General features: G+C 36.7%; 1 protein-coding gene across 3 annotated transcripts; it reads left to right on the top strand.

Annotated features, from left to right (window-relative positions):
- The first annotated feature begins 345 nt into the window (after positions 1 to 345).
- On the top strand, positions 346 to 26,776 carry ERI1 (exoribonuclease 1). Of its 3 annotated transcripts, none has more exons than XM_036073665.2 (7): positions 346 to 658; positions 5,149 to 5,327; positions 9,005 to 9,215; positions 13,306 to 13,389; positions 14,712 to 14,821; positions 16,775 to 16,889; positions 22,576 to 22,735. In XM_036073665.2, exons 1-7 carry the CDS (start codon positions 551 to 553, stop codon positions 22,702 to 22,704), a joined length of 936 nt encoding a protein of 311 aa, XP_035929558.2. In that variant the 5' UTR covers positions 346 to 550; the 3' UTR covers positions 22,705 to 22,735. The 3 variants fall into 3 exon arrangements, with proteins under 3 accessions (XP_035929558.2, XP_035929557.1, XP_035929559.1); XM_036073664.2 differs by lacking the exon at positions 22,576 to 22,735 and adding an exon at positions 25,654 to 26,776 and having other exon boundaries at positions 362 to 658; XM_036073666.2 differs by lacking the exons at positions 5,149 to 5,327; positions 22,576 to 22,735 and adding an exon at positions 25,654 to 26,776 and having other exon boundaries at positions 362 to 658.
- The last annotated feature ends 792 nt before the right edge of the window (positions 26,777 to 27,568 follow it).

Below are 27,568 nucleotides of genomic sequence, written 5' to 3'. Positions count from 1 at the left end.
TTCATGTATTTTGCTTAGTTTTTAGTAAGTCCAGTCCCATTTTCTTTCCCCCAGAAGCAGACGTTAAACTCCTCATGGAAAATGTAAACTGTTTTACAGATGTTATTCGTCACGGTTGAAGTTCACCTCTCTCCACGGTATGCCTCGTTTTTCTCCTTAGAAAATATGGTGATGAGATCGTGTGCTCTGGTGGTACCTTCCAGTGACTAGGCTAGACTCTTGCGTAATGGCAACAGAACGCTCGCGCGCTCGCCGCGCGGAGACGCCAACACCCATATTCTCCCGCGCGCGCCTTCCTCACCGCCTTCCTCCCTCCCGGGTCGCCAGATGCGACAGCGTTCCGCGCGCGCCCGCTCACTGCGCCTGCGCGGCGTGTGGACGCCACACGCTCCCGGAAGTGGGAGGTGTCCGATCGAGTTTGTGTGGCCGCCGCCGCGGGAACGCGAGCCCGGTAATTTTTCAACGGAGAAAGGCGAGGCTTTCGGTCTTGGCCGAGTGAGAGTGAGCGAGGGTCGGGCTCCAGCAACTGTCTTCTTACGTGACAGCCGGCATGGAGCATGAGCGGAGCAAACAGCCTGGCAGCGAGGCCGTGGCTGCCGCGCGGCTGGAGTCTCCCAGGTCGGAGTGTGGGGAGGAGCCGCAGCATCCGAATCCCGAGGTGAGTCCGCCCGCGCCCGGCCGTCGGTGCCCAGCCCTTCCAGACCTGTCTCTTAGGGTGTTCCGCACAAACCTCAGCCTGCGTGCCCTTCGACCCCAGCCCCGGCCGCTTCCCCTGTCCCCAGCTCCGGTGCCTTGGTTGTCGCGCAGCCCCCTCTCGCCCTAATTACTCTCTGGATGTGAGGAAATAGTCGAGAAGTGTGTGAACTGTGGTTTTACAAGTTCTGGTGGGAATTCTGCTCTAAATATTTTGTGCACACTGTTGCTGTAGTCATTCTGTCTAGCCCTTATAGGTGATTGGTAGGTTATGTTTTAAAAAGCGCACCCTTATGCTCTAGGTATGTCATTTCTTAAGACCCGAAGCGCATTACCTCCCAGCCTTAACAGAAGGTGATTGTGCCTATTAGTTGGAGCTTTTTCCCCATTTGCTACTATTTCATACAGACCTATCGTATGACTTATTTTCCGTAATGATTTTGACATCTATTGGTAGATCCGAGTTACAGAGCAAAATTGTGAAGACGGTCTTAAAACTTATTTGTTCATTTTATTTGACAGATATAAGTTATTGTTGCCTAGCGCTGCAGATTGTAAATAATACTAAAATTGGTCATTTCATTTCAGTAACGTATTCTGAGCACTTCATAGAATGGGTACCTTGCTCTTGTTCTTGCATCTACAGTTAGGGCTCCACATAGCAGCTAGAATAATCTTAATAACATAAATCTGACTGGGTTTCTCCCCTTCCTAGTCTTCAGTTTGCCGTCCTGCAGGACCTGGCTCCTGCCTCCATTGCTGAATTCACCTTACACTATTCTTCCCTTTTGCTCTCAGAGCCCCTGGCTTCATTATTTTTTATGGTGGATGGTTTTTCTTTTTAAGGATCTTTGTATGCTCCCTTTGCCCTGCATGCTCTTCTTTTGGGTCTTTGCATAGTTATTGCATTTTCTTTAAGATAGTAAAGAGGCCTTCCATGCCTCTTTTCTCTAAAGAACCACTTTTCCACCCACCTCCCTCTTTAATCCTGAGATTATCATCATGTAAGTTGGTTTAAAAATAATGGAATATACTTCATTATATTTGAAAGTCTTAAAACTTTGAGATATAGCGACTTAAGACTTAGATCTATGTTCCAAATTGGTTTTAGTGACTCATATTTGTTAAAAACTTACTGTCGATACCATTAATAAATGGTGATACAATTTTTTTTTTCAATCTCAAGCAAAGTATTTTGTTGGAAGTCAGCTAAGTCCATTTTCATTATCTCTAATGTCAGTTGTTTTTGTAAATTAATAGGTGTTGCATTTTTATATTTTTAAGCAAATAGGTTCCAATTTCATCAAAACTTTTCTTTTGGAAGAAATTTAATCAAGCTAAATTATACTTCTAAGGTTTTTATTTTTAGTATGTAGTTGCAAAAGTTTTTTGTTTTGTAGGTAATGCAGTTTTTTTGGCAATAAAATAATGAAAACATTGCCAAAATAACTATGTTTAAAATGTTATTGCCACAGAGAAAAGTTTTTGATAAAGTTACCTTTTTATCTTATTGTTAAAACATTTTCTTTCATGTTGAAATAACAAGTTGTGTTTGTTAAAAGAGGTCTTCTAAATTTCAAGCTATTAATCCCTTTCTCATCACAAAAAATGACAGCAATTTTGGAATACCTGTCTTGTAAATGAAAATATGTAACTTAACTTGAAGTTCAAAACAGTTTTAAGTACTTAAGGCAAGATAGTAGGCCTCTTTTTGGTATAAAAGATTTTTATGATCACTTCCCATAATGTAAACGTCTTCTTATTTGGGATAATATAAATTACACAGTCATTTACTTGAACACACGAAAATTGCAGAATGTCACAAAACTGTGAGAGTGAATATTCCTCCCCATACTATGGAATCTGTCCACCCTTTCCTCATTTATATGTCCAGAACTTTATGTGAGGTGTGACAGGGGGACATAGACATCGGGGAGGATGCCACTGTTAATCTATGTATTATTAAGTAAACTAATTATGCATTTTAGTAGATTAATAGTACATGTGAGGTTTTTAATATTTTCTTTCTGCTCCTTAGTGGATTGACTTGAGCAGCCTTCGGAAACCATTAGCGTAGACCTTAAATTTGGGAGAAGACACTGATCACTGAGAACTGGACCTTGACTGCCCTGGGCTTCACTGAAAGAGCTAGAGTTGAATCTGGGAGAGGAAGCAGATCTTCCTTTACAAAAATCTGATTTATAGCAGATTTAAAAGAGGTCTTAGTGTTATTTGTGGGTAATTTTTGTAGCTACAGTTTTAGATAAGAATTAAGCAAATGAATCAGAGAGGACTTAGCCAAAGAGTAAATTTGCTTAAATTGACCGTTCTGTTTTGGTAGAAGAACTGTTACTCATTGTTGACCTAAATTTTAACCTGACTGAAGATGAAGTTTAAAATTCAATGTAAGTTTAAAGACACGAGATAAATTATCCTAATTAAATTCTAGTGATAAAGTAGCTAGGCATTATAAATTTAAAGTATTATTGAAAGCTAGTTATTTCCTTAGCTTTAGTCAAAGATCAGCATAATAAACTTTTTTAAACGTTTGTCAACAAGGAGCTTTAATACAGTTACTCTTCAGTTTATGGACAGTTCACACATTGGGATTGCTGATCTCTTCCTCTGAGGAGATAGGAGTAATTCTTGAGTACTCTAGCACAATACCTAGCATTGCATTTCTAGTAAATGTGTGTTGTATTAAATTGAACTTTGAGTGAGAAACAGTTCCTGAACCATTAGGATTAGTGCAAAGTCAGGGTCTTTGGCCTGTCCATGGTTATTCCTTCTTAATCTGTCATTAAAGTTCACATGGGGACAGTGTGGTAAATTATGACTTAAGTTAACAAATTTTAATGTGGATTGATGGTTAAGTTCCAAAGTCTTTTTGAAAATTCTGGAATGGGGCGCCTGGGTGGCTCAGTCGTTAAGCGCCTGCACTTCGGCTCAAGTCATGATTGCAGGGTCCTGGGATTGGGCCCTGCATCAGGCTCCCTACTCGGCGGGAAACCTGCTTCTCCCTCTCCCACTCCCCATGCTTGTGTTCCCTCTCTCGCTGTGTCTCTCTGTGTCAAATAAATAAATAAATAAATCTTAAAAAGAAAAGAAAATTCTGGAACATACCTAATGTTTGTGACATTGCATTTGGAAAATAATTAACTTATAAATGGAACTCTGATATTTAGCATATTAATAATTTTGGACTACCTGTGGACTGATTACAGTTGAGTCATGTTTTTTCTCAACACAGATTTTGATTTAAGGAAAGAATAAAGATTTATAATACAGTAACTATAGTTCTGAATAATTGTTACAAATGTGAGTTTTAGAAATTGTGTGTTTTAAAACTGAACACATTTCTTCCTTTGCTTTGGGTTCTAGGAAGTTTTGAACTAGATTTCTATCTAGTCCATTTTGTTTTTATATTGGGCAATTTCTGTTAACTTTGTGAAATGAAGTCAGGTTAAAAAATTCTCAGGGGACACCTGTGTGGCTCAGTCGGTCAAGTGTCCGACTCTTGATTTTGGCTCAGGTCGTGATCTCATGGTCATGGGATCAAGCCCCAAGTCAGGCTCTGTGCTCTGCAGGGACTTTGCCTGAGATTCTCTCTCTTTCTACCCCTACCCTTCTCACACATGCTTGCGATCTCTCTCTCTCTCTCAAATAAAATCATTAAAAAAAAAAATTCTCAGGAAGTCACTGACTTTTACATGCATAATGTTGTAAAAGTTCATTTAAAAATGAGTTTGTAAATTTTAGAATGTCATTTGTGAAAAGGTCTGTTCTATAGTCTATGATGGTAATAAAGATCCCATTAATTGCCACAGTGGGTATGGTGTTGGGAGCTGATACACATAATCTCATTTAATCCTTAAAATAACCTGTTTATTTAAAAAAACTTTTTTTAAGATTTTATTTATTAGAGAGAAAGAGAGCTTGAGTGGGCAGGGGTGGGGCAGAGTGAGAGGGACAAGCAGACTCCCTGCTGAGCAGGGAGCAGGACACAGGGCTGCATCCCAGGACCCTGAGATCATGATCTGAGCTGAAGCCAGATGCTTAGCCAACTGAGCCATGCAGGCACCCCTATAATAACCTTGTTTAAATACTATTTACCATTACCAAATACTAAATGCCACTTGGAACAGTTATTATTCTTTATTTTATAGATAAGGAAACTGAAGATCAGAGGCTAATAAGTAACTATCCAAGGTCATGCTGCTAGTAAATGGTCAGCGGGGGCTCTGTTTTGAAGTGCTCCCAACACCAGTACAATTTTTACTTAGCTTCATTTCCTTTAAGAAATTTCATGACTCAGAACAGCAGGGTAAATTGTATTGGAAACACGTCTTTCTTCTTTCTATGTACTTTTCACTGAACATGTAGCATGAGTAGGCCTCAGGAGTTTGAATCTCTAAGATGTTTGTATTAATTATAAGCTATATCTTTTTTTGGTAGAAAAAGCAACGATGTAGATTCGATGGCCAAGAAACAAAAGGATCTAAGTTCATTACCTCCAGTGCAAGTGATTTCAGTGACCCAGTTTACAAAGAGATTGCTATTACAAACGGATGCATTAATAGAATGAGTAAGGAAGAACTCAGAGCTAAACTTTCAGAATTCAAGCTTGAAACCAGGTAAATAAAAATAACTTTTTAAAAATTTAAAAGTAGTACACGTTCATCCCAGAAAGTCTTGAAAACACTGAAAAATTAACAGTCGTCTGTAATCCTACCATATACTCAGATAAAAGCTATAATTTACATTCTTAAAGTGAATATGTGCAACTCTGATTATTTCTGAGAGTCTCTTAGATGATAGACTAAGATTGCTGAGTTTAAGTCTGAATATTTTGACAATCTACCAACAATGTATAGGAGCAGCTATCTTATACTAAATATGTTTTAAATTTTTTTAGTTGATCATTTAGTTGATGCTTAATTATATCTTATTAATGAGATTGGAGATATATATATATTATTCTGTCTGTGTTATTTTTATAAAGAGGGTTTCTTTGAAACCAGGTAATTTAAAAAAATCACCTACCAGGAAATATTTTTTTCTGTTTTAGTCTCTAAAAGTATGCAGAATGATAGTATGTGTTATGTTTAACTGTATATTGAATGAGAAAACAATGCAGCTTAGCCAACTCTGTGTGTGTGTGTGTGTCTGTCTGTCTGTCTTCAATGAGATGTATACATACTCAGTTTTTAGTAATTTTTTGCAAAACAAATCACTTTATTTCGACTTGGGGCATGGGGTAAGAATGACCTTTGGAATCCAGAAAAGCATGCATATTTTTTTTTCTAAGATTTTATTTATTTATTTGAGAGAGAGAATGAGAGAGAGAGCATGAGAAGGGGGAGGGTCAGAGGGAGAAGCAGAACCCCCGCTGAGCAGGGAGCCCGATGCGGGACTCGATCCCAGGACTCCAGGATCATGACCTGAGCCGAAGGCAGTGGCTTAACCAACTGAGCCACCCAGGCGCCCCAAGCATGCATATTTTTGATAGACAGTTCAATTGCCAGGCATTAAGAAAAAAATTGACTACATGCAATAGATGAAAACTGTTATTGTTTCTGGGTCCCCCTGTATCCTTTTTCTCTTTAGGCAAAATTCCTCCTCTTTGCTTTAAAATAGAGTTTCACTGCTTTCAAAAGAGCACACATGTACTTTTTTCCCTTTTAGATTGTCTGCATGATAACTTGTGACAAAAAATTTTACCTCATTTCCTCCTGACTCTATTATGAAGATACAACCTGTGAAGATTTTCTTTTCTTTACTTTTTTTTTTTTTAAAGATTTTATTTTATTTATTTCACAGAGAGAGATAGCAAGAGCAGGAACACAAGCAGGGGGAGTGGGAGAGGGAGAAGCAGGCTTACCGCTGAGCAGGGAGCCTGATGTGGGGCTCGATCCCAGGACCCTGGGATCATGACCTGAGCCCAAGGCAGACGCTTAACGACTGAGCCACCCAGGCGCCCCCTGTGAAGATTTTCTGAGCAAAATTTTTATCCTTCCTAGGAGTGAAGATCAGTTGCTTACTTGTGACTTGCATGGCAGTTAGAGATCTAATTATATGTTTGCACATTTATTCAGTAAGCACTTACTGATTTCTAAGCACTACACTGGGCATTAAAGTTATAAAAGTAAGATAGGTATGTATATTCCCCACTTTGGAAAGCAGACAGTCTTTTGGGAATATATATGGACAATCACAATACAGTGTGACCAGTGCTGTGTTGGAGGTCTGGCCAAGCACAGCATGCAAATAAAGAAGAGAGTCTGGCTTAGGAATTCAGGAGTGATGATTGAATTGATAAGCCAAAGAGAAAAGGGATGGAGAGTAATTGAGACAGAACTCAAAACTAATTTCTGTAGGTATGTTTTCTCTTAAATAATCTTGCTTTCTCATCAGCTGTTGTACAACCAAAGGTACAAAACAAGAAAGCGTATCACATATTAGGCAGTGGCTCATATAGTGTTTTCCCTGCAGTGTTCGATGTACCATGGGGAGTGGGAGCATGTGAAGAGGATACTGAAATGATAGGTCGTAGCCAAGTTGTGAAGGAACTGTATGCTGAAGTCTGTTTAACGTATAAGCATAAGGGAGTCACTGCAGGTATTTTAGCAGGAAGTTGGCATTAGTGGGTAGTTCTCAAGTGGGGTAAAGGATGAAAAGGAGGGTTGTGGCATTAGAGGCATTTGCGAGAGTCCAAGGAGCTCATGGGAGCCATACCAGAGACAGTTCAGGAGAACCAGATTCTGAATCTGTTTCTGAGTTAGAATTGGCAAATGTGGTGGTTATTTGGATGTGGATGGCAAAGGAGACGTTAAAGACGACAGGTCTCTCTCTGGAGCACCTGGTTATTGTTCGTGTTGCCACTAGGTTTGCAGGTACCCCTTTAAGTAAGCGTAGCTTCTCCAAGAAAGAAAGAGAAATTAAGATGAAGGAATCAGAGCTGTCCCATGACACAGAGGTCACTCACAGTACCTTAATATGAAGGGGGTTAAGGGATTTCCTTCCTAGATTTTGGTAACTTAGAAAATCTCAAGCAAAAAACATATTAAAACATTTTGTCTTAAAACCACTCGTTTTAATATTCTCATGAATAGGATTTCTTTTCATTGGTAGTTTAGAAAGGAAAATAAAAGGTTAAAAATTTTTTTTAATAGTCACTGACCAAAATACCTGAGTTGTTACTACACACTAATTACAATTTAGATCCTCTTATTTTATACTGCCATTTTGTATTTATAAACTGTTAATAGGACTCATACAAGTAACCTGAAGGAAGTCAGCACTGGTCATGACTTTTAAAAAATTTTTAGAAGTATTTACTGTTCGAAGAATGTGACCACCATTCCCAACCATTGTTATCTATTTTATTTTATTTTATTATTTTTTTTTAAAGATTTTTATTTATTTATTTGACAAAGAGAGACACAGTGAGAGAGGGAACACAAGCAGGGGGAGTGGGAGAGAGAGAAGAAGGCTCCCCGCGGAGCAGGGAGCCCGATGCGGGGCTCGATCCCAGGACCCTGGGATCATGACCTGAGCCGAAGGCAGATGCTTAACGACTGAGCCACCCAGGCGCCCCCATTGTTATCTATTTTAGAACAACCCTTTCTCCACCCACCATTTATGGAACATATATTTTGAAAATACCTATTATCTCCTTAATTAGATTCTACCCATGGTAGATGAAGAAACCTGCTTCCAATTAAGAACCTACTGAGTATGACGGTGTTCTTCTGGACATGGTTTACACTAGGATATCTTCTAAATGAGTTTTCCTAGTTAAGTAGCTAATAGACATTCAACTTTACATGCTAGGCTCATAGCACTTTCGTACTCATATGGATATTTTAGTTGTTTAACCTATAAAAACCAAAAGAAAGGAAAGAGACAGCATAAATGTTCCATTTATCTAAATTGTCATACTCTGAAATTTGTGTTTGGCCTGTAGAAGAGTTCAACATTAATTTCAGTTTTTGTAATACATATATCACCTTGATATATAAGGCAGTATGGCTTTGTAGGTGGTACATGCTAACAAGGCTTATGGTTTGAAATACTAGTATAGGAGAAATGCCCTTATGTGCTTGGGAAGGAAAATATTGATGCTGTGTTACATTTGATTTTAATTCTTTGCTAACTTAGCTTTAAGTCTTGTTTTCTTTACATTTATTTTAGCTAATATTTGCTAAATTATACTGCGACTGCCAGTGTTCAACCCAGTGCCAGCAGGTAAGACTTCAGATTCTTGATTGTAGAATTCACCTCAGAGTTCATTTTCTTCTTCTTTCCTTAGAGGAGTAAAGGATGTGCTAAAGAAAAGGCTGAAAAACTATTACAAGAAGCAGAAGCTCATGTTGAAAGAGGGCAGTTGTGCTGACAGTTACTACGACTACATTTGTATCATTGATTTCGAAGCCACTTGTGAAGAGGGTAACCCACCTGAATTTATACATGAGATAATTGAATTTCCTGTGGTTTTACTGAATACCCATACCTTAGAAATAGTAAGTGAATTGTTGTATTTCAATTTTATTTTTAGCAGCAATTATTCTGGTGTTCTCAGTAGACCAGGGATCTCATTTGCTGTTTTAAAGCTAGAATGAGAACTCTAAAGTGGGCTGTTTTCTCTTGTGTACTTTGTATCACCTTGATTAATAGAAAAGCTGTAATGAAATAATTTCAGAGGCTACTTCTCTCCTTTTCCAGTAGCTAAAATTAGAGGGTTTTGTTTTTTGTTTTTTTGTTTTTTTTTTCTGTTTGCTTGGAACACATATCTGGCTGGACATCAGAATCTCCTAGGGAGGGTGGAAAAATGCCTGGCCCACATCCCAGAGATTCTGATTTAGTTGTTCTGTGGTGGAGCCCCTGACATCAGCATGTTTTTAAAGCTTCTCAGTTGACATGCAGTTGGGGTTGAGAACCACTGCTGTAGACTACTATATGTTGTGATCTCTAAAAATGGCAAATTACAGAAATCGCCTTTCAACTTAGAACTGGCCATCTTTCTGGTGAAAAGTTTAGTGTGGAAATGACACTCCTAACCTTGGCTTCGAGACCTATAATGTATATGCTTTAGATACTTGCTGTCACTGCATTATTAGTTCAGGAACTCAGCAGGAATTCTCCAAATAGTACTGTTTGCCTTGTAAAATCTGAGCAAGGGTATATCAACATCTCATCTATCCAGAAGTTACTTCTGTGCTATCCTCAGTTGCTGCCAACACATTGGGAGCAAGTATAAAAAGCCTTGTGTATTAAAATGCATAGATTTTTTTCTTAGTGTTGTTCAGAGCCTCTTAGTTATAATCACACTATTTATATAATTTCTTTGTCCAAAGAAGATTAAAGTCAGTAAATTAAAAGGAAAAATGACAGCTATGAAGGTAATAATCTTGCATAACTCACTAGATTCTACTTTCTCTTTCTTACTCAAGGACATTGCTCTAGCAATTCTTTTCCCTCGTTGAGACAGTAATGATTTATTGCTTTCACTGTGTTGTTCCCATCACATACAGACATGTTACTTTTCACACATAAAAAGCTTTCACTCTGTCCCACTTCCCCGCCAACTACCCTATTTGTTTGTTCTTTGAAAAAGGTACATACTGCTGTTTCCTCGAATTCTCTCTTAAATTCACACTGTCTGCAATCCCATCACTCCACTAAAATCACTCATTAGTGTCATCTTGGACCTTTACCTAAATCCTGGTATAATAGACCACTCTCTCCTTGAAACATTTTTTGCAAGTGACTATCAGTACACCTCATTCTCTCGATTTGTCTCCATCGTCATTGGGTTCCCCTTTATAATTTCCTTTGCTGGTTCCTTTTCTTCACAACTCTTAATACTGGATGCCCCAGGATTCAGTCCTAGGTCCTCTTCTCTATATAGATCTCTTAATCTCATCTACTTCCAAGCTTTTAGAAACTGTATGCTAATGACTTCCAAATCTATATTTCCAACCTGGGCCTCTATACCAAATCCAGTCTGCTTATTTAACGTCTCTACTTGGATATTTAAACAGACCTCTTAACATGTCCCAAACTGAATTTATCCTCAACCCATTGTATGTTCAGTCTTCCCTAGCTTGAGTGATGGCAACTCTGTCTTTCTAATTACTCAGTTCAAAACCTTGGAGTCATCCTTGACTCCTGTTTCTCTCCTATCATATATCCAGACCAACAGCAACTCCTGTTTGCTCTGCCTTCAGAATACATCCAGAACCCAGCCACTTACTTGCAGTGCTACGACTCTAGTCTGAGCCCCCATAATTTCTTGTCTGGATTTACTGCATTCACCATCAACCGGTCTCTGTTTCCTTCCTTGTCTCCTACAGCCAATTCTCAACATAGTGGCCAGAGTGAGCCTTATAAAATATAAGTCAAATCATTTTCCTTCTCTGCTTAAAACCCTTTAGTGGCTCCCCATTTAACTCAGTAAAATTCCTTAACATGAGCTAGCCTCTTATTACCTCTGATTATGCCCTATTGACCTGCTTGCTGTTTCTTAGAAATGCCAGGCATGTTCTACCCTCTCACCTTCCAGGGCTTTAGTTCTAATTCCTTTCCTCCAGAGGTCTTGCTGCTAATTCCTCCCTCCCTCTTCCTTCCAGGCCTTCCTTAGTTCTCATCTTCTGCATAAAGGTGATGACCTATTTACTATGGTAGCTGAGCCCCCCCCATTTTTCTGATCCCACTTACCTGGTCTACTTAAATGTTTACTAACCCTTATCACCTGTTAGCTTACTATGTAATTTACTTAAGTGATTCCTAAATATTTGGTCAACAAGTGCATAGTTGTTCTCTATGGCATCATTCTGATAAACGTGTTAAATAGTGAATAAAGTTTTATTAATAGTGTGTTTGATATTACCTGCCTGTATTGGTAAGGGAAGTTGCAGCTTATTTTTGAAAGATTTTCGGGGTGCCTGGGTGGCTCAGTCTTTAAGCGTCTGCCTTCGGCTCAGGTCATGATCTCAGGGTCCTGGGATCGAGCCCTGCATCGGACTCCCTTCTCACCGGGAAACCTGCTTCTCCCTCTCCCACTCGCCCTGCTTCTGTTCCTGCTCTTGCTCTCTCTCTCTGTCAAATAAATAAAATCTTAAAAAAAAAAGAGGAAGATTTTCATTGAAAATTATAAAAATACTGATACTTAAAAGGATAAAGCCTTCATTTATCTGTGAAATTCAATTTAGTGGAATTTTTCCTTCTTCAGTGTGTCTGGTAAGTAAAGAGCATCTAACTTTTGAAGTTCAAACATTCTTTGCTGTTCTTTTAATTTTGCTTTTATAATAGTAACCTTTATAACTCATTGGCTTCATACACTAGTGTGAAGAAAGAATTTATTCTTAGGAAATGAAACATTTACCTTTCTTAATTTTTGAATCTTCTGTCACAAAAAATATTCTTTGTCTTTTTCTCTGTATCTATGTGGTATTAATGATTGCTCACTTTAGGCTTTGAAATTGTCTTAAGTTTTAACAAGTGACTTAGCATGTTCTAGTTTAGGGAGGCATTATTAGGATAGAGGAAAAAGCACTTTGAGATCTGAGGTTTGATGATAACAGTTGTCGTGATTATGAGAAGGCAAGTGTGAAAGCTTCTTGAAGAGGTTAAAATTGCTACCAAAATATAGTATTATCACCCTTTAAACTACTGCATGTAGTTCATGTAGTTCAGTTTTGACTGTTCAGAATTCAGTTTACTGGAATCAGTATAAAAATAAGGACTAGTCAAGAGTAAATGAGAGAGTAGTAATCTAGAGCTAGTTTATTATAACCAAAGATTGGCATTTCTTCAAAGAATTTATTATTATTTAAAAAGCTGTTAGTAACTTGAAGTTGAGGTTGCATTATTAAGCTTTACGGTTTCAAATATTACAAACAAAATTATCAACATTTTGCTTCTCAAGAAAATAATCTTTGGTTTGAAGTCTTGCTTTCAGATACTTGCTTTATCTTAAAAAAATTTTTTTTGAGATTTATTTACTTATTTTAGAGAGAGAGAGTGCATGCCTGTGTGCACACGCAAGTGGTGGGGGGGGGGTGGGGCAAAGGGAGAGAATCTCCAACAGGCTCCATGTTCAACGCGGAGCCCGATGGGGGCTCAGTCCCATGACCCATGAGATCATGACTTGAGTCAAAATCACGAGTCAGTTGCTTAACAACTGAGCCACCCAGGCACCCCATCTTAAAAATTTTTTTTTTGAAGATATATTTATTTATTAGAGAGCATGAGTCAGGGGAAGGACAGAGGGAAAGAATCTCAAGCCAGCTCCCCACTGAGTGGGGAGTCCACTTGGGGCTGGATCTCATGACCCATGAGATCACAACCTGAGCTGAAACCAAGAGTTGGACGCTTGACTGACTGAGCCAGCCAGGTGCCACTCTTTAAAATTTTTTAAACTATGAAACATAATTAAAATTAGAGTGCTTTGGGAGTGGAGAATTATCTTTAAATTGTTAAAATTCTAGAAAGGGCTATACCATGAGCACCTATAAAATTAAAGTCTCCTGTGGCTTAATGTTTTATGTATTTTGTGTCCTATATCTGAAGTCATAGAAAATACTTTAACTTGCTCTCTTTCCCTTGTAGGAAGATACGTTCCAGCAGTATGTGAGACCAGAGATTAACACACAACTTTCTGATTTCTGCATCAACCTAACTGGAATTACTCAGGTTCTAAGTCTATATTCCTTTTTCTGGAGTTTGAAAGAGGTTCTGAAATTAGGTTTTATTTCATAGTTTAAAAAATTATTATTGTAAACAAGTTAATGTACTTTACTTGGTAAAGATTTTTCATATTATAATATTAAAAAAATAGAAAAGCAAATTTTATACCTAGTAAAATCTTTCTTAGCCTTTCCTCTTAAGGACTTGTAATGATGAAACCAAAGGTTTAATTTGTTTAGATCATTAGTAAAGTAAGTGTTACCATGGTGGACTTAGAGGAAGATTGAAATGTATCTGTTTATAACCTGACTTGATACATAGCTTAATGTTTTTTTAGGTCTCTGATTTTTTATTGTATTCTAATTGCTCTTTGTTCATTAATTTGGTTCCTTTATTCATTTACTCATTCACTCAACGAGTATTTGAGTGCCTACTACAGTATTTGCCAGGGTACTGGGGATACAGAGATGGTCAAGTCAGTCTCCTCAGCTCACTCAACAACTTAAAATCAGGAGGACAGACAGACTAGACCGGTAGTGACAGAATGGTTAGGAAGACTGACAAGTCAGTGTTTTATCTGGGTATTATGGGCATCTTACTACGAGAGAATGGAGAGCTGGCCAGTGTCAGACCTCTTCAAGTTAGTGAACTTGGGCTGAATCATGATAGGTCAATAGGAAGGAAAGAATGGGCATTTCAGGTGTGCACAGCAGAACGGTAAGTAGTTTGGGAGAGTTCAAGTGTGTATGGGCTGGTAAGAAAGTGGTTGAAAATAAAGCTAAAGTGGTAGGCGGAGGGAGGCCACATCATGAAGAGCCTGTGTGTCTTATCCTGAAAGCCTTGGGGAATGTTTGGAGGATTTTAAGTGTGGAAGTGATGTGATGGATCAATTTAGGAAGATCAGTCTGGCAGTGGTGTGTCGTCTGTTGTGGAAAGATCTGAGCTTTGAGATAGGGAGACCACGTTAGAAGGCCATGGCTTTCAGCTGGGAGGAGAGTTCCCTCTTCTCCACTCTGGATAAATAGTAAGCCACTGGGTTGAGGTCTTAAAAAAAAAACAAAAACACTGGGGATGATCATAATTCTTAATTTTGGGAGGATTATATACTTCAGTTGAAAGCGTCCGTAATGCCTGGTTATGAACAATTTTTAATTATCTTAAAAATGAAATGTTAGATGGATCTCAGCTAAGGAAATCATGTAGAGTTTAAAATATCATAGATGAGACTTTCTCTTACTGTTCGTTTCCTTTTGACTTTTGTGTCTGGGTATTTGCAGGACTACATGTAGCTACTCTTATTTTTATAAATTTTACTTTTATATCCTCAGGATCAGGTAGACAGAGCTGATACCTTCCCTCAGGTACTAAAAAAAGTAATTGACTGGATGAAATTGAAGGAATTAGGAACAAAGTATAAATATTGCATATTGACAGATGGGTGAGTATTTAGGAAAATTATCTCTTTTATCTACTTTTTTAAGATGAAAGATGTTCATAACCATTTAACTTTTAGAATAACCACAAAAAAGTATTTTCTGATAGTTCTGGGGTCTCCTATAAGAGACCATATTTTTCCTTTCACATTCTTATTTCTACTTAAACTTGTTTTGTTTTGTTCTACTTAAGCTTTGCATCTTAAGGATCAAAAAATAAGGAGGGAAAGAATGATAATACTTTAATCCAGAATTAGAGAACTAGGGAAAGATAAATATTAATATGTAAAACTAAAATGACTTTACTAAAGTCAGTTTTTATCGTGATACTTCCTTGCTCAAAGAAATCCAAACTCTTAGTCTGGCTTTCAAGGTTCTCTTATCTAACCCACCCCACCTGTGTAGCCTGATCCACCTGCCATTCTTGTCCACTCTGTGCATGCTGGCCATGAATCACATGGTGTGTCCTTTCTCTGTGCACATAGTCATGCTCTCCTCTCTACTGGAAGGCTCTCTTCCTTTACTGCTTCATTATTATTATTCAAAGCCTTCTTTTGTTTTACTCCACATACTACAACTCACACTGATCTTTTTTTTTTTTTTTTGATGTCTCATAGTTTTTATATATGTACCATTTGTGCTGCCATCTGACTATTCTGATATCTAAACTTTATTTATGTAAGATTTGTTTGCAGGGAGATTAAAAATCCTTTCAAAGTAAGGACTTCTGCTACTTGATCATTTTCCCTAATGCTTCCTGTAGTCTGAACTCAGAATGTGTGCTCAAAAGCATTCGTTAGATGGAAAGCTTAGAGGGAAGATCAGAAGGATTGAAACAAGGATTATAGGCCTTGTGCCAAGGCAGCTCCTATACCCTAATGCTATTAAGCTTGAAGAAGGAAGTCTCCTAATCAACTTCTCTTTCAAACTATGAACAGATTGTACACTAAAACTGAGATGTCACTTACATAAAGGGTTTAGTGACCCTTACATAGGAAAAAAGCATTGAGTGTAGTCACGTTATAATTTAAAAATAGAAATTTGGGAAAATGTTGGTGGACCTCTTTAGAAATCTGTTGATTTTAAACATGAATGAGCAATGTTCTTGCTCAAGTATATAGGTGTTTCTGTCCTAACACAGTATGTGTGATTCTGTAAAAACCTCACATTCTGGGACATAGCTCATACCTCCAGAAAGTTTGGACAGCTCAGGCAGGCAGCTCAGAGTTAGTGGGAGTTGCCTCAGAGGCAGTAGGATCCTGGGGACAGGCACTCGTTTTTAATTTTTTTAAAAAAATATACCTGAAAGTACTCCCTACTGGCACTACAGCTGAATTGAGAGCTTTTTTCCTTTCCTGCTGAAGGTTATAATTTGTGTGGCTCTTGTATCACTCCCTTCCCTGGGGAAAACCGTGTATGAACCAACACGATTTCCATACTATACAATCAGTATTTTCCTACTTAACTACGTAAGTTGACCAGTGTTGTAGAAACATATGCTGTAACAGAACAAATTGTATTCAAATTCACCACCTACTACCAACTACTTTCATCTTTCAAATATTTTGTTCATTTGTTTTTTATTTTGTTTCTAAGCATACCCTCAAAGAACTTCCTAATAAAATAAACCTGGCATTAAATAAGCTTAGCAGAGTTATTTTAGGATTATGAAAAAATAATTAACAAGATAGAGGTTTGCCCAAGTAATCAGAACCATGAAAGTGATCATGATTAGCCTAGTAAGATTTGTTTATGAAAAAAATTCGATATACCTGACTTCTACTTATTTTTGGATTGGTATTTTGGAAGTAGGTTAATTTTCTAACCTTGATGATATGTGTGAATATCAGAAAGAAAGGTGACATGTAAATAAACAAATTAGAATGACTTAAAATACTAATAAGAACAGTAGAGCATTTATTTTATCATTTTTCTACCCCTGTTTTTGATTTTACAAGTTCGTGGGATATGAGTAAGTTCCTGAACATTCAGTGCCGGCTGAGCAGGCTCAAATATCCTCCTTTTGCTAAAAAGTGGATCAATATTCGAAAGTCATATGGAAACTTTTACAAGGTAAAATTTCTCCATTTTATTGATTATACTGCTCTTAATGACAAATTTATTACATTTTGCATGTATGTTGTTATTTACTAGGTGCTTTTCACAGGAAAAGGCCATATACTTTAGTTGTAAGTTTTTATAATCCAAACATGAGGATGATCATATGAGTTTAGGAAGTTGAGCTATTTTTCTTTCAATCTGTTACCATTATTTGAATAGGTTAACTGTAAATACATGATCTTCAGGAGGGGTTTGAAACTGGGGGAGGTATTCAGTATGTGAATTGTTTGTGGAACAAATGTTCCCCACTGAATTTTAATTTTATCAAAGTTAATACATATGTGTAGTGTAAATTTTTGAGTAGTACTACAAGGCTTATGAAAAATGGCATTCATCCACGGTGGACCTCACCAGTACTGGTTCTTACTCTCCTTACTCTCCTGAGGCAAACACTTTCAACTTTTTGTAGCTATTTCTTCCAATATTTACCATTATACTTCTAAATGATATGTTTATCCTATTTCTTAAATTTTCAGTATGAAATATGTATGGAGTTCCTGCAGTGGAAGATGAAGATTTAGCTCTATGAGAAAGCCCCCATACCTGCATGTCCTTCCCCTCTGCATGTCTTCTTAATTAGTTACATTATCTTTATAATCAAATCATTATTCAGTGCTTCCATTCTTATAGCAGTGGAGAGTGTTCACAACTTCTCCCCAGATTTTTACAAGTGCCTTCAGTTGTTTTCTTATCCTGTCACTTTCTGTTCAAACTGTAAATCATTCTCTGTATTCAAAACACTCAGTGGTCCGTTTTCTTTCTTTCTTTCCGTTTCTTTTCTTTCTTTTCCTTTTTCCTTGGAGGCTACCTTCCTATAGCCTTTAATCCTGTTCTAATCTGAACTATTTGTTCGTCAGGCTTCTTCTAAAATCATCCCAGGAGATTCTTATCTTGCTTCTCTATCATGTGTTAGACTTTGTGTCATCTTCTTTTCTTTACAACCTCATTTTGGTGAAGCAAATCCTAAAGTAGTTTTGTGAGAAAAGGTGCTTTCCTTTAAAAACATTTTTTGTAGTTTTAACATTTTTTAAAGCTGAGAAATGTACATACAGAAAAGTGGAGTTTGAAGTGAAATCCCTTGTAACTTCCAGTCACTTAGCTCCTTTCCTTTCTCCCAGAGGGGCCCCCCCCATAGTTCATACTTTCATGGAAATCATTTTCTTGTTTTTCCTTATAGTTTTAATATTTGTGTGTGTATCCTTATACCATATAGTTTACTTTTGCCTCTTTTTGAACATGGTATAATTAGCATCGTACTGGCTGTATTGTTCATTTTGCTTTTTTCCTCAAGATTGTGTTTGAGATTTATTGAGGTTGTGTATATAGTTGTAGTTAGTTTATTTTATTGCCGTGGAGAATTTCATTGTGTGAATATATAAGAGTGTATCTGTCCTGGCCATTTTGGTTGGCCATTTTGGGAGCTTTTAGGAGCAGTGGTGCTATAAACATTCTTGCACATGTCTTCTGGTGCCTTTGTGCACGCATTGCTCCAGGGTATAAACCTATGAGTAGAGTTGCTGGTTCATAGGATACGTGCATCATTGACGTTAGGTAATGCAAAAGTAGTTTTCTGAGGGGGGTATACCAATTTGCACTCTCCCCAGAAGAGTGGGTGAATTTATAATTGCTCCACGTCTTTGCCAGCATCAGGTATTGCCAGACATTTTAAATGTTTATAAATCTGGTGGATGTGGGATGCCATCTCATTAAGGTTCTAATTTGCATTTGCCTAATTACTCCTGAGGTGGAGCTTGAGCTTGTTTTCCATTCGAATTTATTTTGTGAAGTCCCTGTTTAAATCTTCCCATTTGTAAAAATTGGGTGGTCTGTCCTTTTGTAATTGTAGATTATAATTTGTGATTGTTTATAGATATTTATCTTGGATACTAGTCCTTTGATTATATTTAGTAAATTTTTTTTCCTTTTTTGTGAATTTATCTTTTCACTCATTTTGTGATTTTTCAAAAAAATTTCTGTTAGGGAAAATTACAAACATATACAAAAGTTGACAGGTATAATGAACCTTCATGACCCAGTTTTAATAGGTATAAGCTCATGGCCAACCTTGTTTCATCTGTATCTCTACCCACTTTCCCCTTTCCTTACTCTTTTGAAGCAGATCTCAAATGGTATTTCGTTTGATCTGTAAACATGTCATTATATAGCTCCAAAAAATAAGGAACTGTTTTAAAAAACATAACTATCATACCATCATCACACTTAGAAAAAAATCAACAGTAATCCCTTAATATTATCAAATGGTCATAGTTTTCTTTTTAAATTTAATTTAATTAGTTAATTTTTAAAATTGAAGTGTAGTTGACATTTACTAGTTTCAGGCGTACAACATAGTGATTGGACAGTTCTGTACATTATGCCATGCTCACCACGATACGTGTTACCATCTGCTAGCATACAGCGTTATTACAGTATTATTGACTGTATCCCTGTGCTGTACTTTTCATCCCTGTGACTTTTTTTTATTACTGGGAGTTTATACCTCTTAATCCCCTTCACCTCTTTTTTTTTCTTTTACCTTTTGTGATTTGAATCAGGATCAGAATAAGGTCCATACATTTAAAGTTGGTTGACATGTCTCTTTTAAGTTTTTTAATCTCTAAATTCCTTTTCCACCTCCTTTTTTTTCTCTAGTGATTTATTGTTATTATTTTAAGAAATGGAACCATTTTGGGACGCCTGGGTAGCTCAGTCGGTTAGGCGTCTGCCTTCAGCTTGGGTCATGATCCCAAGGTCCTGGGATCGAGTCCCGCAAAGGGATCCTTGCTCAGGGGGCGCCTGCTTCTTCCTCTGCCTGCCACACCCCCTGCTTGTGCTCTTTCTCTCTGACAAATAAAATCTTTAAAAAAAAAAAGGAAAGAAAGAAATGGAGCCATTTTTCCATTTTCCCACTGTCTGGATTTTGCTAATTATGTCCTGTGATATTAATTCAAATGTGCCTCTATCCTCTGTGTTTCATGTAAATTTGTAGGGGCTCAGTCATCTTTAGGTTTGCTTTTTTTTTTTTTGCTATACCTCCCAGGTGACAATGCATTCTTACATTAGGGTGTCTTTCTCAAACCTTTAACTCTATTTATTCTAAGGATAATTATTAATAATTAATAAAGCCATAAAATAATTTTCAAGTCTGCATAAAAACATGCACAGCTCACAATACATTAGAGTGTTCAGAAAGTTGTAGATACAGTAAGGCAATAACATTGCCAGTGCTCTTTTAAGTAGAGAGTAGTATTTTTTATTTTTTTTTGAGAATAGTACTTTTTTTGTGGATCTGTTTATGTTGACCAATTTGTTAGGCTGCTCTTTCCTTTTTTCTTTTTTAGAGATTATATTTATTTATTCGCCAGAGAGAGAGCGCACGCCCAAGCGGGGGAGCGGCAGGCAGAGGGAGAAGCAGATTCCCTGTTCAGAAAGGATAGGCTGCTCTTTTCTATATGGTTTTCCCTTGCTCCTAATAGTTAATCAACTCTAATGCCAATTAGTGGAAGTTGAGTCAATGTAACATTTTTTCTTTTTAAAATGTTTTCTTCTTTTGTTTTGTTTTGTTTTCTTTATTCAAGTAGGCCTAAAAGTCTTGACACAAATTTTTACTATATAGGATGCTAACAATGTATAGTCTTTGGCATGTACAAAGTATTCTTTTCTCCTTTTTAAAACTAAAAATGACTTTTTACCCAACCTTTCTTGGGAGTGGAGATCATTAAATTTGAAATTACCTCTTTCCTTTTCATACGTTTAAGAAACTTATAGGGCAAGCATAATACTTTTCTGCTTAATAGCTGGCTTAAACTTAAAGTGGATTTGATTTTTCTGTAAGTAGGCTGAAACAATATGAATAAAAATACAGGTTATAGACAATTTTATACTAGATTTTAGAAAATAAACTTATGTATGGTATGATCATACTCCAGTGTAGGTTCAGCATTTATAAAATTATACAAACATGTTTATTTCTTTAGTAGTTCTGTATATGCATTAAAATGTCATTTTTGAAGTAAAAGTGAAGAATGAAATATACTTTGGGAAGGCGAAAGCTATGTTTGTTTTTGTCTTTTTTGTCTTTTTTTTTTCCTGTACAAATACTCAGTTCTGGGTTGGATTTGAGGTAAGTTCTCATGGATTTCGTTTTCCCCTGAAAATAGACACCTTCTACCCTTGCTCTTCATCTTGTTAAATAAGAAGAGGCTTACTTACGCATATAAAAGGTTGAAATCCGTGGCAAAATGTTCATTGCTTTTCTATGAATGACTGGACCCTCTTCTTTTGCAGAAATCTGCAGCTATTCTAAAGGCAGATCAGTAAATCTCATCCCTAGAGTATGATCAGACTACATTACAAAGCTCTTTTCAGAGTCAGGTTCTGTGGCTGAGCAGAAGATTCTGAGAAACAGGGTTTTTTTTTTTTTTAACCTGGTCGTACTCTGTGTTCAAAGGGAAGAAAAATACTGTCTAATTTTCTACATTTTTTTCCAGATGGCTTTCAGTAGGTCTTGAGACTTGCAAATAACTTTTCTCACTGTCAAGCCCAAGCAAAAGTGTGAACATTTAAGATTTTTTTTGCAATATGATTTTTCCGAAGACTCAATTTTCTTCAAAATCCAAGAATCTTGTCGCTGGAAATTAAATGTTTTTTACAGGGTCTTACAGAGATTTCTTCAATCGGTTTATGTAATGAAATGTCTAGGCTAGTTTTTGTAGGTTTTCTTCAAACCACTCAGCAAATTTTGGCCTACTGTTTTCCTACCATTCACTTTTCAAGTCAGTCATCTTGCTGAGAACTTTTCCTTGCCAGGCCAGAGGAAGTGTGAGGTTTATGTGTTCTTTATCCAGGTTTTCACACAGCTATTAAGTTTTAGACATGATTGAGTGAATTGGCCTTTGTTTAACAGAGTTAATCATTTTTCTGTCACTATCTAGGACTTTTCATGTTATCTCTGATTCATTTGCAAAATATGCATAACAAATTTTACCATTTTAACCATTAAGTACACAGTTTAGTGTCAATAGGAACATTCATACTGTCGTGGAACCATCACCACCATTCATTTCCAGAGCTTTTTCATCTTCCAAAACTGAAAATATACCTTTTAAAGAGTGACTCTGTATTCCCCCTTCCTTTGGCCCCTGGTAACCACCATTCTGCTTTCTTTTTTTTTTTTTTTTTTTTTAAGATTTTATTTATTTATTTGAGAGAGAGAGAATGAGAGACAGAGAGCATGAGAGGGAAGAGGATCAGAGGGAGAAGCAGACCCCCTGCTGAGCAGGGAGCCCGATGCAGGACTCGATCCTGGGACTCCAGGATCATGACCTGAGCCGAAGGCAGTCGCTTAACCAACTGAGCCACCCAGGCGCCCCACCATTCTGCTTTCTGTCTGTGAATTGTACCACTCTAGGTATCTCATATAACTGGAATTATACAGTATTTGTCCTTTTGTTACTGGCATATTTCACTTAGCATAATGTCTTCAAGATTCATACGTGTGGTAGCATGTGTCAGAATTTCCTTCCTTTGTAAAGCTAAATAATAATTCCATTGCTTGAGAAGTTCCTTCCTTTTGAAGGTGGAATAATATTTCATTATATTTATATCACATTTTGTTTATCCATTCATCTGTTGGTAGATACTTGGGTTCTTCCACCTTTTGGCTGTTGTAAATACTGCTCCAGTGAATGTGGATGTGCAAATAACTGAGTCCCTGCTTTCAGTTCTGTGGGTATATACCCAGAAGTGGAATTGGATCATACGGTAATTCTGTGTTTAATTTTTTGAGAAACTTCCATGTCACAGCAGTGGCACCATTTTACATTCTCACCAGCAATGCACAAGCGTTCCAGTTTCTCTGCATTCTTGCCAACACTTATTTTCCATTTTCTTGCCCTTTTTTTTTAAATAATGGCCATCTAATAGGTATGGAGTGGTATCTCATTGTGTTATTGATTTGTACTTCCAGAATGATTAGTAATGTTGAGCAGCTTTTTGTGTGCTTATTGGCCAGTTGTATGTGTTTGGAGATATGTCTGTTCAAGTCCTTTGACCATTTTGAAATCAAGTCTGTTTTTTTTCTTTTTAATTACTGTTGAGTTTTAGGAATTTTTTTTTTTTTTTAAGATTTTATTTATTTATTTGAGAGAGAGATAGCAAGAGCAGGAGGGAGGTGTAGAGGGAGAGGGAGAAGCAGACTCCCCGCTGAGCAGGGGATCATGACCTGAGCTGAAGACAGACGCTTAACCGACTGAGCTATTCAGGTGCCCAGGAGTTCTTTATATATTCTGGATGTTAATCCTTTTTCAGATCTATGATTTCCAAATATTTTCTTCCATTCTTTGGGCTGCTTTTCTCTGTTGATAGTGTGCCCTTTGATATACAAAAGTTTTAAATTTTTAGGAAGTCCAGTTTATCTAGTTTTTCTTTTGTTGTCTCTTTTGGTGTTGTATCCAAGAAACTGTTGCCAAATCCAGTGTCATGAAACTTCTCCCTTAGGTTTTCTTCTAAGAATTTTATAGTTTTGACTGTTAGGTTTAGGTCTTTGATCCATTTTGAGCTAATGTTTTATTAGTGATTGCTTTGAATTTATAGATCATGTTGGATAATTATTGATAGCTGAACAATATTAAATCTTTCAATTTATGAACACAGATATCTTCCCATTTATGTTGTCTTTAATTTCTTTCAGCAACATTTTGTAGTTTTTGATGTACAAGTCTTTCACCTCTTTGGTTAAAATTTTTTTTTTTTTCCTACTGAAAAGGAATTGTTTTCTTAATTTCCTTTTTGGATTCTTCATTGTTAGTGTATAGAAATGCACCTGATTTTTGTGTGTTGATTTTGTATCCTGTGATTTTGCTATCTTTGCTTATTAGTTCTGGCAGTTTTTTGGTGGAATCTTCAGGACTTTCTGCATATAAGATCATGACACCTGCAAACAAAGATCACTTTACTTCTTCCTTTCCAATTCAGATCCCTTTTATTTCTTTTTCATGCCTACTTGTTCTGGTTAGAATTTCTGGTATTATTTTGAATGGAAGTGGTGAAAGTGAGCATCCCTATCTTGTTCCTGATCTTAGAGGAAAAGCTTTCAGCCTTCTCACCATTGAATATGATGTTCACTCTAAATTTTTTTATATGGACTTTATTATTTTGAGGTAGTTTTCTTCTGTTCCTAATTTGTTGAGTATTTTTATCATGAAAGGGTGTTTAATGTCAGATGCCTTTTTTGCATCAATTGAGGTGATCATGTGTTTTTTCCCTTCATTCTGTTAATGTGGTTTGTTATATTGATTATTTTTTGTATGTTGAACCATCCTTGCTTTCCAAGAATAAATTTCACTTGGTTGTGGCATATAATACATTTAGTATGCCACTGAATTTGGTTTGCTAGTATTGTTGAGGATTTTTGCATCAGTATTTATAAGGGATAATGGTCTCTAGTTTTCTTGTAGTGTCTTTGGCCTTGGTATCAGGATAATGCTAAGCTCATCAAATGATTTAGGAAGTGTTCCTTCCTCTTCAGTTTTTTGCAAGAGTTTGAGAAGGGTTGGTGTTAAGACTTATTTAAATGTTTTGTAGAATTCACCATTGAAGCCATCCTGTCCTGGGCTTCTCTTCGTTGGGAGGTTTTTGATTACCAGTTCAGTCCTCTTTACTTATTATAGGTCTGTTCATATTTTCTGTTTTCTTCATGATTCAGTCTTGGTAGGTTGTGTGGGTCTAGGAATAGTCCATTTCACCTAAGTTGTTCAGTGTGTTGGAAAAGTTATTTTTGCAAGCACATTTTTCTAGGTGATACTTAGCGAAAGGACCAGAATGCATTGCGGTATTACAATAGGATAATTATTGATGTTTATCATGGTGCTTTTATATCATTTGCTTTGTGATTCTCTTGATAACCCAGTGAGTAAGGAGTGTAACTAACTATTAGTCTTATTTTACAGATGAAGAACTTGAGGCCCCAAGATGTATAGGTGACATAGCTATACAAACTACAGAATATAAAACTTAACATATACAGAAGATAGAATAGTGGTTCTCAAAAGTGGAGGGGCATATTGGAATCTGGGGAGTGAGATTTTTACATTTATTAAATTGGAGCAGGTATTTAAATAGATTGAAAAATACCACATGATAATTTCTTTCATGCTGGATCTTAATTATCTTTAGTCATAGAAAGGCTAGGTCTTTTTTTTTTTTTTTTTGGGTGTATCTGTCTAAGGAGTCTGTCAAATAAAATAATACATCATAGTAAAATACCATGGAAAAGAATGTTCGGGTTAAAATGGTAGAACTTTGGGGTGCCTGGGTGGCTCAATTGGCTAAGTGTCCGACTCTTGATCTTGGCTCAGGTCTTGATCTCAGGGTTGTGAGTTCAAGTCCTGTGTTAGGCTCCATGCTGGGCGGGAAGCCTACTTAAAAAAAAAAAATAGTAGAGCTTCAACTTAGATGTCCAGAGCAATACATTTCCTTTCATAAATGATTTGTCAAATTACAAAACTGCAGACTCTTTAGATGTCTTGAGGATTCTACCTATTTGTATGTATTTTCATCTCTAACTTAAGATAATTTTTTTAAAGCTCTGAAGGTTTGAGTTATAAGAGTATTTGTCTTTTGCCTAACTTTAGCTATTACTGTTAATTTTCATTTTATTTTTCATAGTGACTTATAGAATACTAAGGAATTACTTACTAAGCTGTTTATTTTCCAGGTTCCTAGAAGCCAAACCAAATTGACAATAATGCTTGAAAAGCTAGGAATGGATTATGATGGGCGGCCTCACAGTGGTCTTGACGACTCTAAGAACATTGCCCGAATAGCAGTTCGAATGCTTCAAGATGGATGTGAACTCCGAATTAATGAGAAAATGCATGCAGGACAGCTGATGAGTGTGTCTTCTTCGTTACCAATAGAGGGCACTCCAGCTCCACAAATGCCACATTCTAGAAAATAACAGCATTTTTGCCCTTTGCCCATGGATCATTCACTCTAACTGGAGTTGCTACAAAGAGGTAGCAGATGAATACTTATTGAATTAGTCCTGCGGTGCAAAATTTAAGCACCTTAAACATTTACAATCTTACTACAGTTACAGTTATATGTAAATGTGTGTGAACAGATTCTGTGGGGAGGGCATATTGAATTTTTTGTCACCAGCACTTTTGATATGAGCAGTATTTGTTACACAGTAACAGTTCCTGCTTAGAATTGACTTTTATAATTTAAGGTGTCCAAGATATGTCCCTTTTGGTTTTAAAATGCAAAGGCTTATTGGCACTCCCCTTGAATGTCATATCTTACTGATATTAAAATACATAATGTATTTCTACATTAACATCATTAGATCGAGTCATTTCTTACAGTGCAGGAAAGATTGGAAGGCCTTGTCTAGCCTTTGGGTTTTAAGAATATCACAGTCCTTTTGGTTTTTGACTTCTGTATATGAAGTTCAGCTGTGCATGGTGAATTTCATAAAGTACTTGATACACATATTTGCCTACATTTCTTTTCAATTTGTAGTTGGAAGACTTGTGGTGGATTATAGGGTCTTGTTAAGAATTCAGTTACTGGTGAGGTTAATAGAAAGTCAGAAGAAAGTTCCATTTGAAGGAATATAAGGGCTGTAGCTCAAACTTTATAACACATAAACATATCCGTGGGGGTTTTTTGGACTTCATTTTTTGGTTCCGCTCCCTCTTGTGACACAAATCTGCCCTAATTCTTAAATCTAAGAAACCATGCTTTGAAATAGACTAAAAATAAGGGTCACCACTTAATTTTGCATTTGTATCCAACATTATGAGTAGGTAATAAAATCAAATAATGCTTTTTAACATATCTTATGTTTTTATTACAAGTTGATTTTACATAGTGACCACTAAATGTTGAATAGTTAATTCTTAACTGATTCTAAAAACATAAGTGAGTTTATGGAGTTGAAAAAGCAAAACTGTTATCTAGAAGGTAAAAATACTGAATTTCTCCCTATAGCTTTCATGAACAATTTGCTTCTTCTCTTTTCCTTTCTATTAAATAAATAAATAAAGTATTATTTTAATGATTTATATATTAACTAAATGAATTTTATAGAAGCTTCCAGCCCTGGTGTATAGGAAAAAAGGAGGCATTTTTCTTGGTCTGAGAATTCTTTCCACAACGCTGTGGAAAGAATGAATTTTGCCTTTGAGCGGTAGTTGTAGAATAAGAATAAAGACTAACAAGTGGATAACAGAAGGCACAAGGGAATGTGATGCCCTTAGACAAACCGATATGGATTATAGTAAAACAAGGAAATCTAGGTGTTTTACATTTATGTAGTAAACTTTGGGGGTGAAATGGGTATATGCTGAAATTTTTGTGAATCCTAAATAGCACCATATAATATACCATAAAGTATTGCTGAAAATTTCAGAGAATTTCCTTCAAGTCCTTACTGAGTTGGGCCAGGGCAGAGTAGTAGAGAACAGCACATCACTGTTGAGATGTGGATGCCAGGAGGTCCACTGGCACACTTTTTAGGTGATTTTTTTCCACGTAGCCGCCTTAACCTTAGAAATCAAATTCATGCCACAGCAAAACCGTAATTATCTGTTGCCAGCTTCTGTAGTTTCTCATCAGTAGCTGAA

Source organism: Halichoerus grypus, chromosome 3 (genome assembly GCF_964656455.1).
Source record: "Halichoerus grypus chromosome 3, mHalGry1.hap1.1, whole genome shotgun sequence".
In the NCBI taxonomy this organism is placed as follows: domain Eukaryota; kingdom Metazoa; phylum Chordata; class Mammalia; order Carnivora; family Phocidae; genus Halichoerus; species Halichoerus grypus.
Note: the sequence above shows the minus strand (reverse complement) of the source record. Positions and strands in the feature narration are given on the sequence as shown.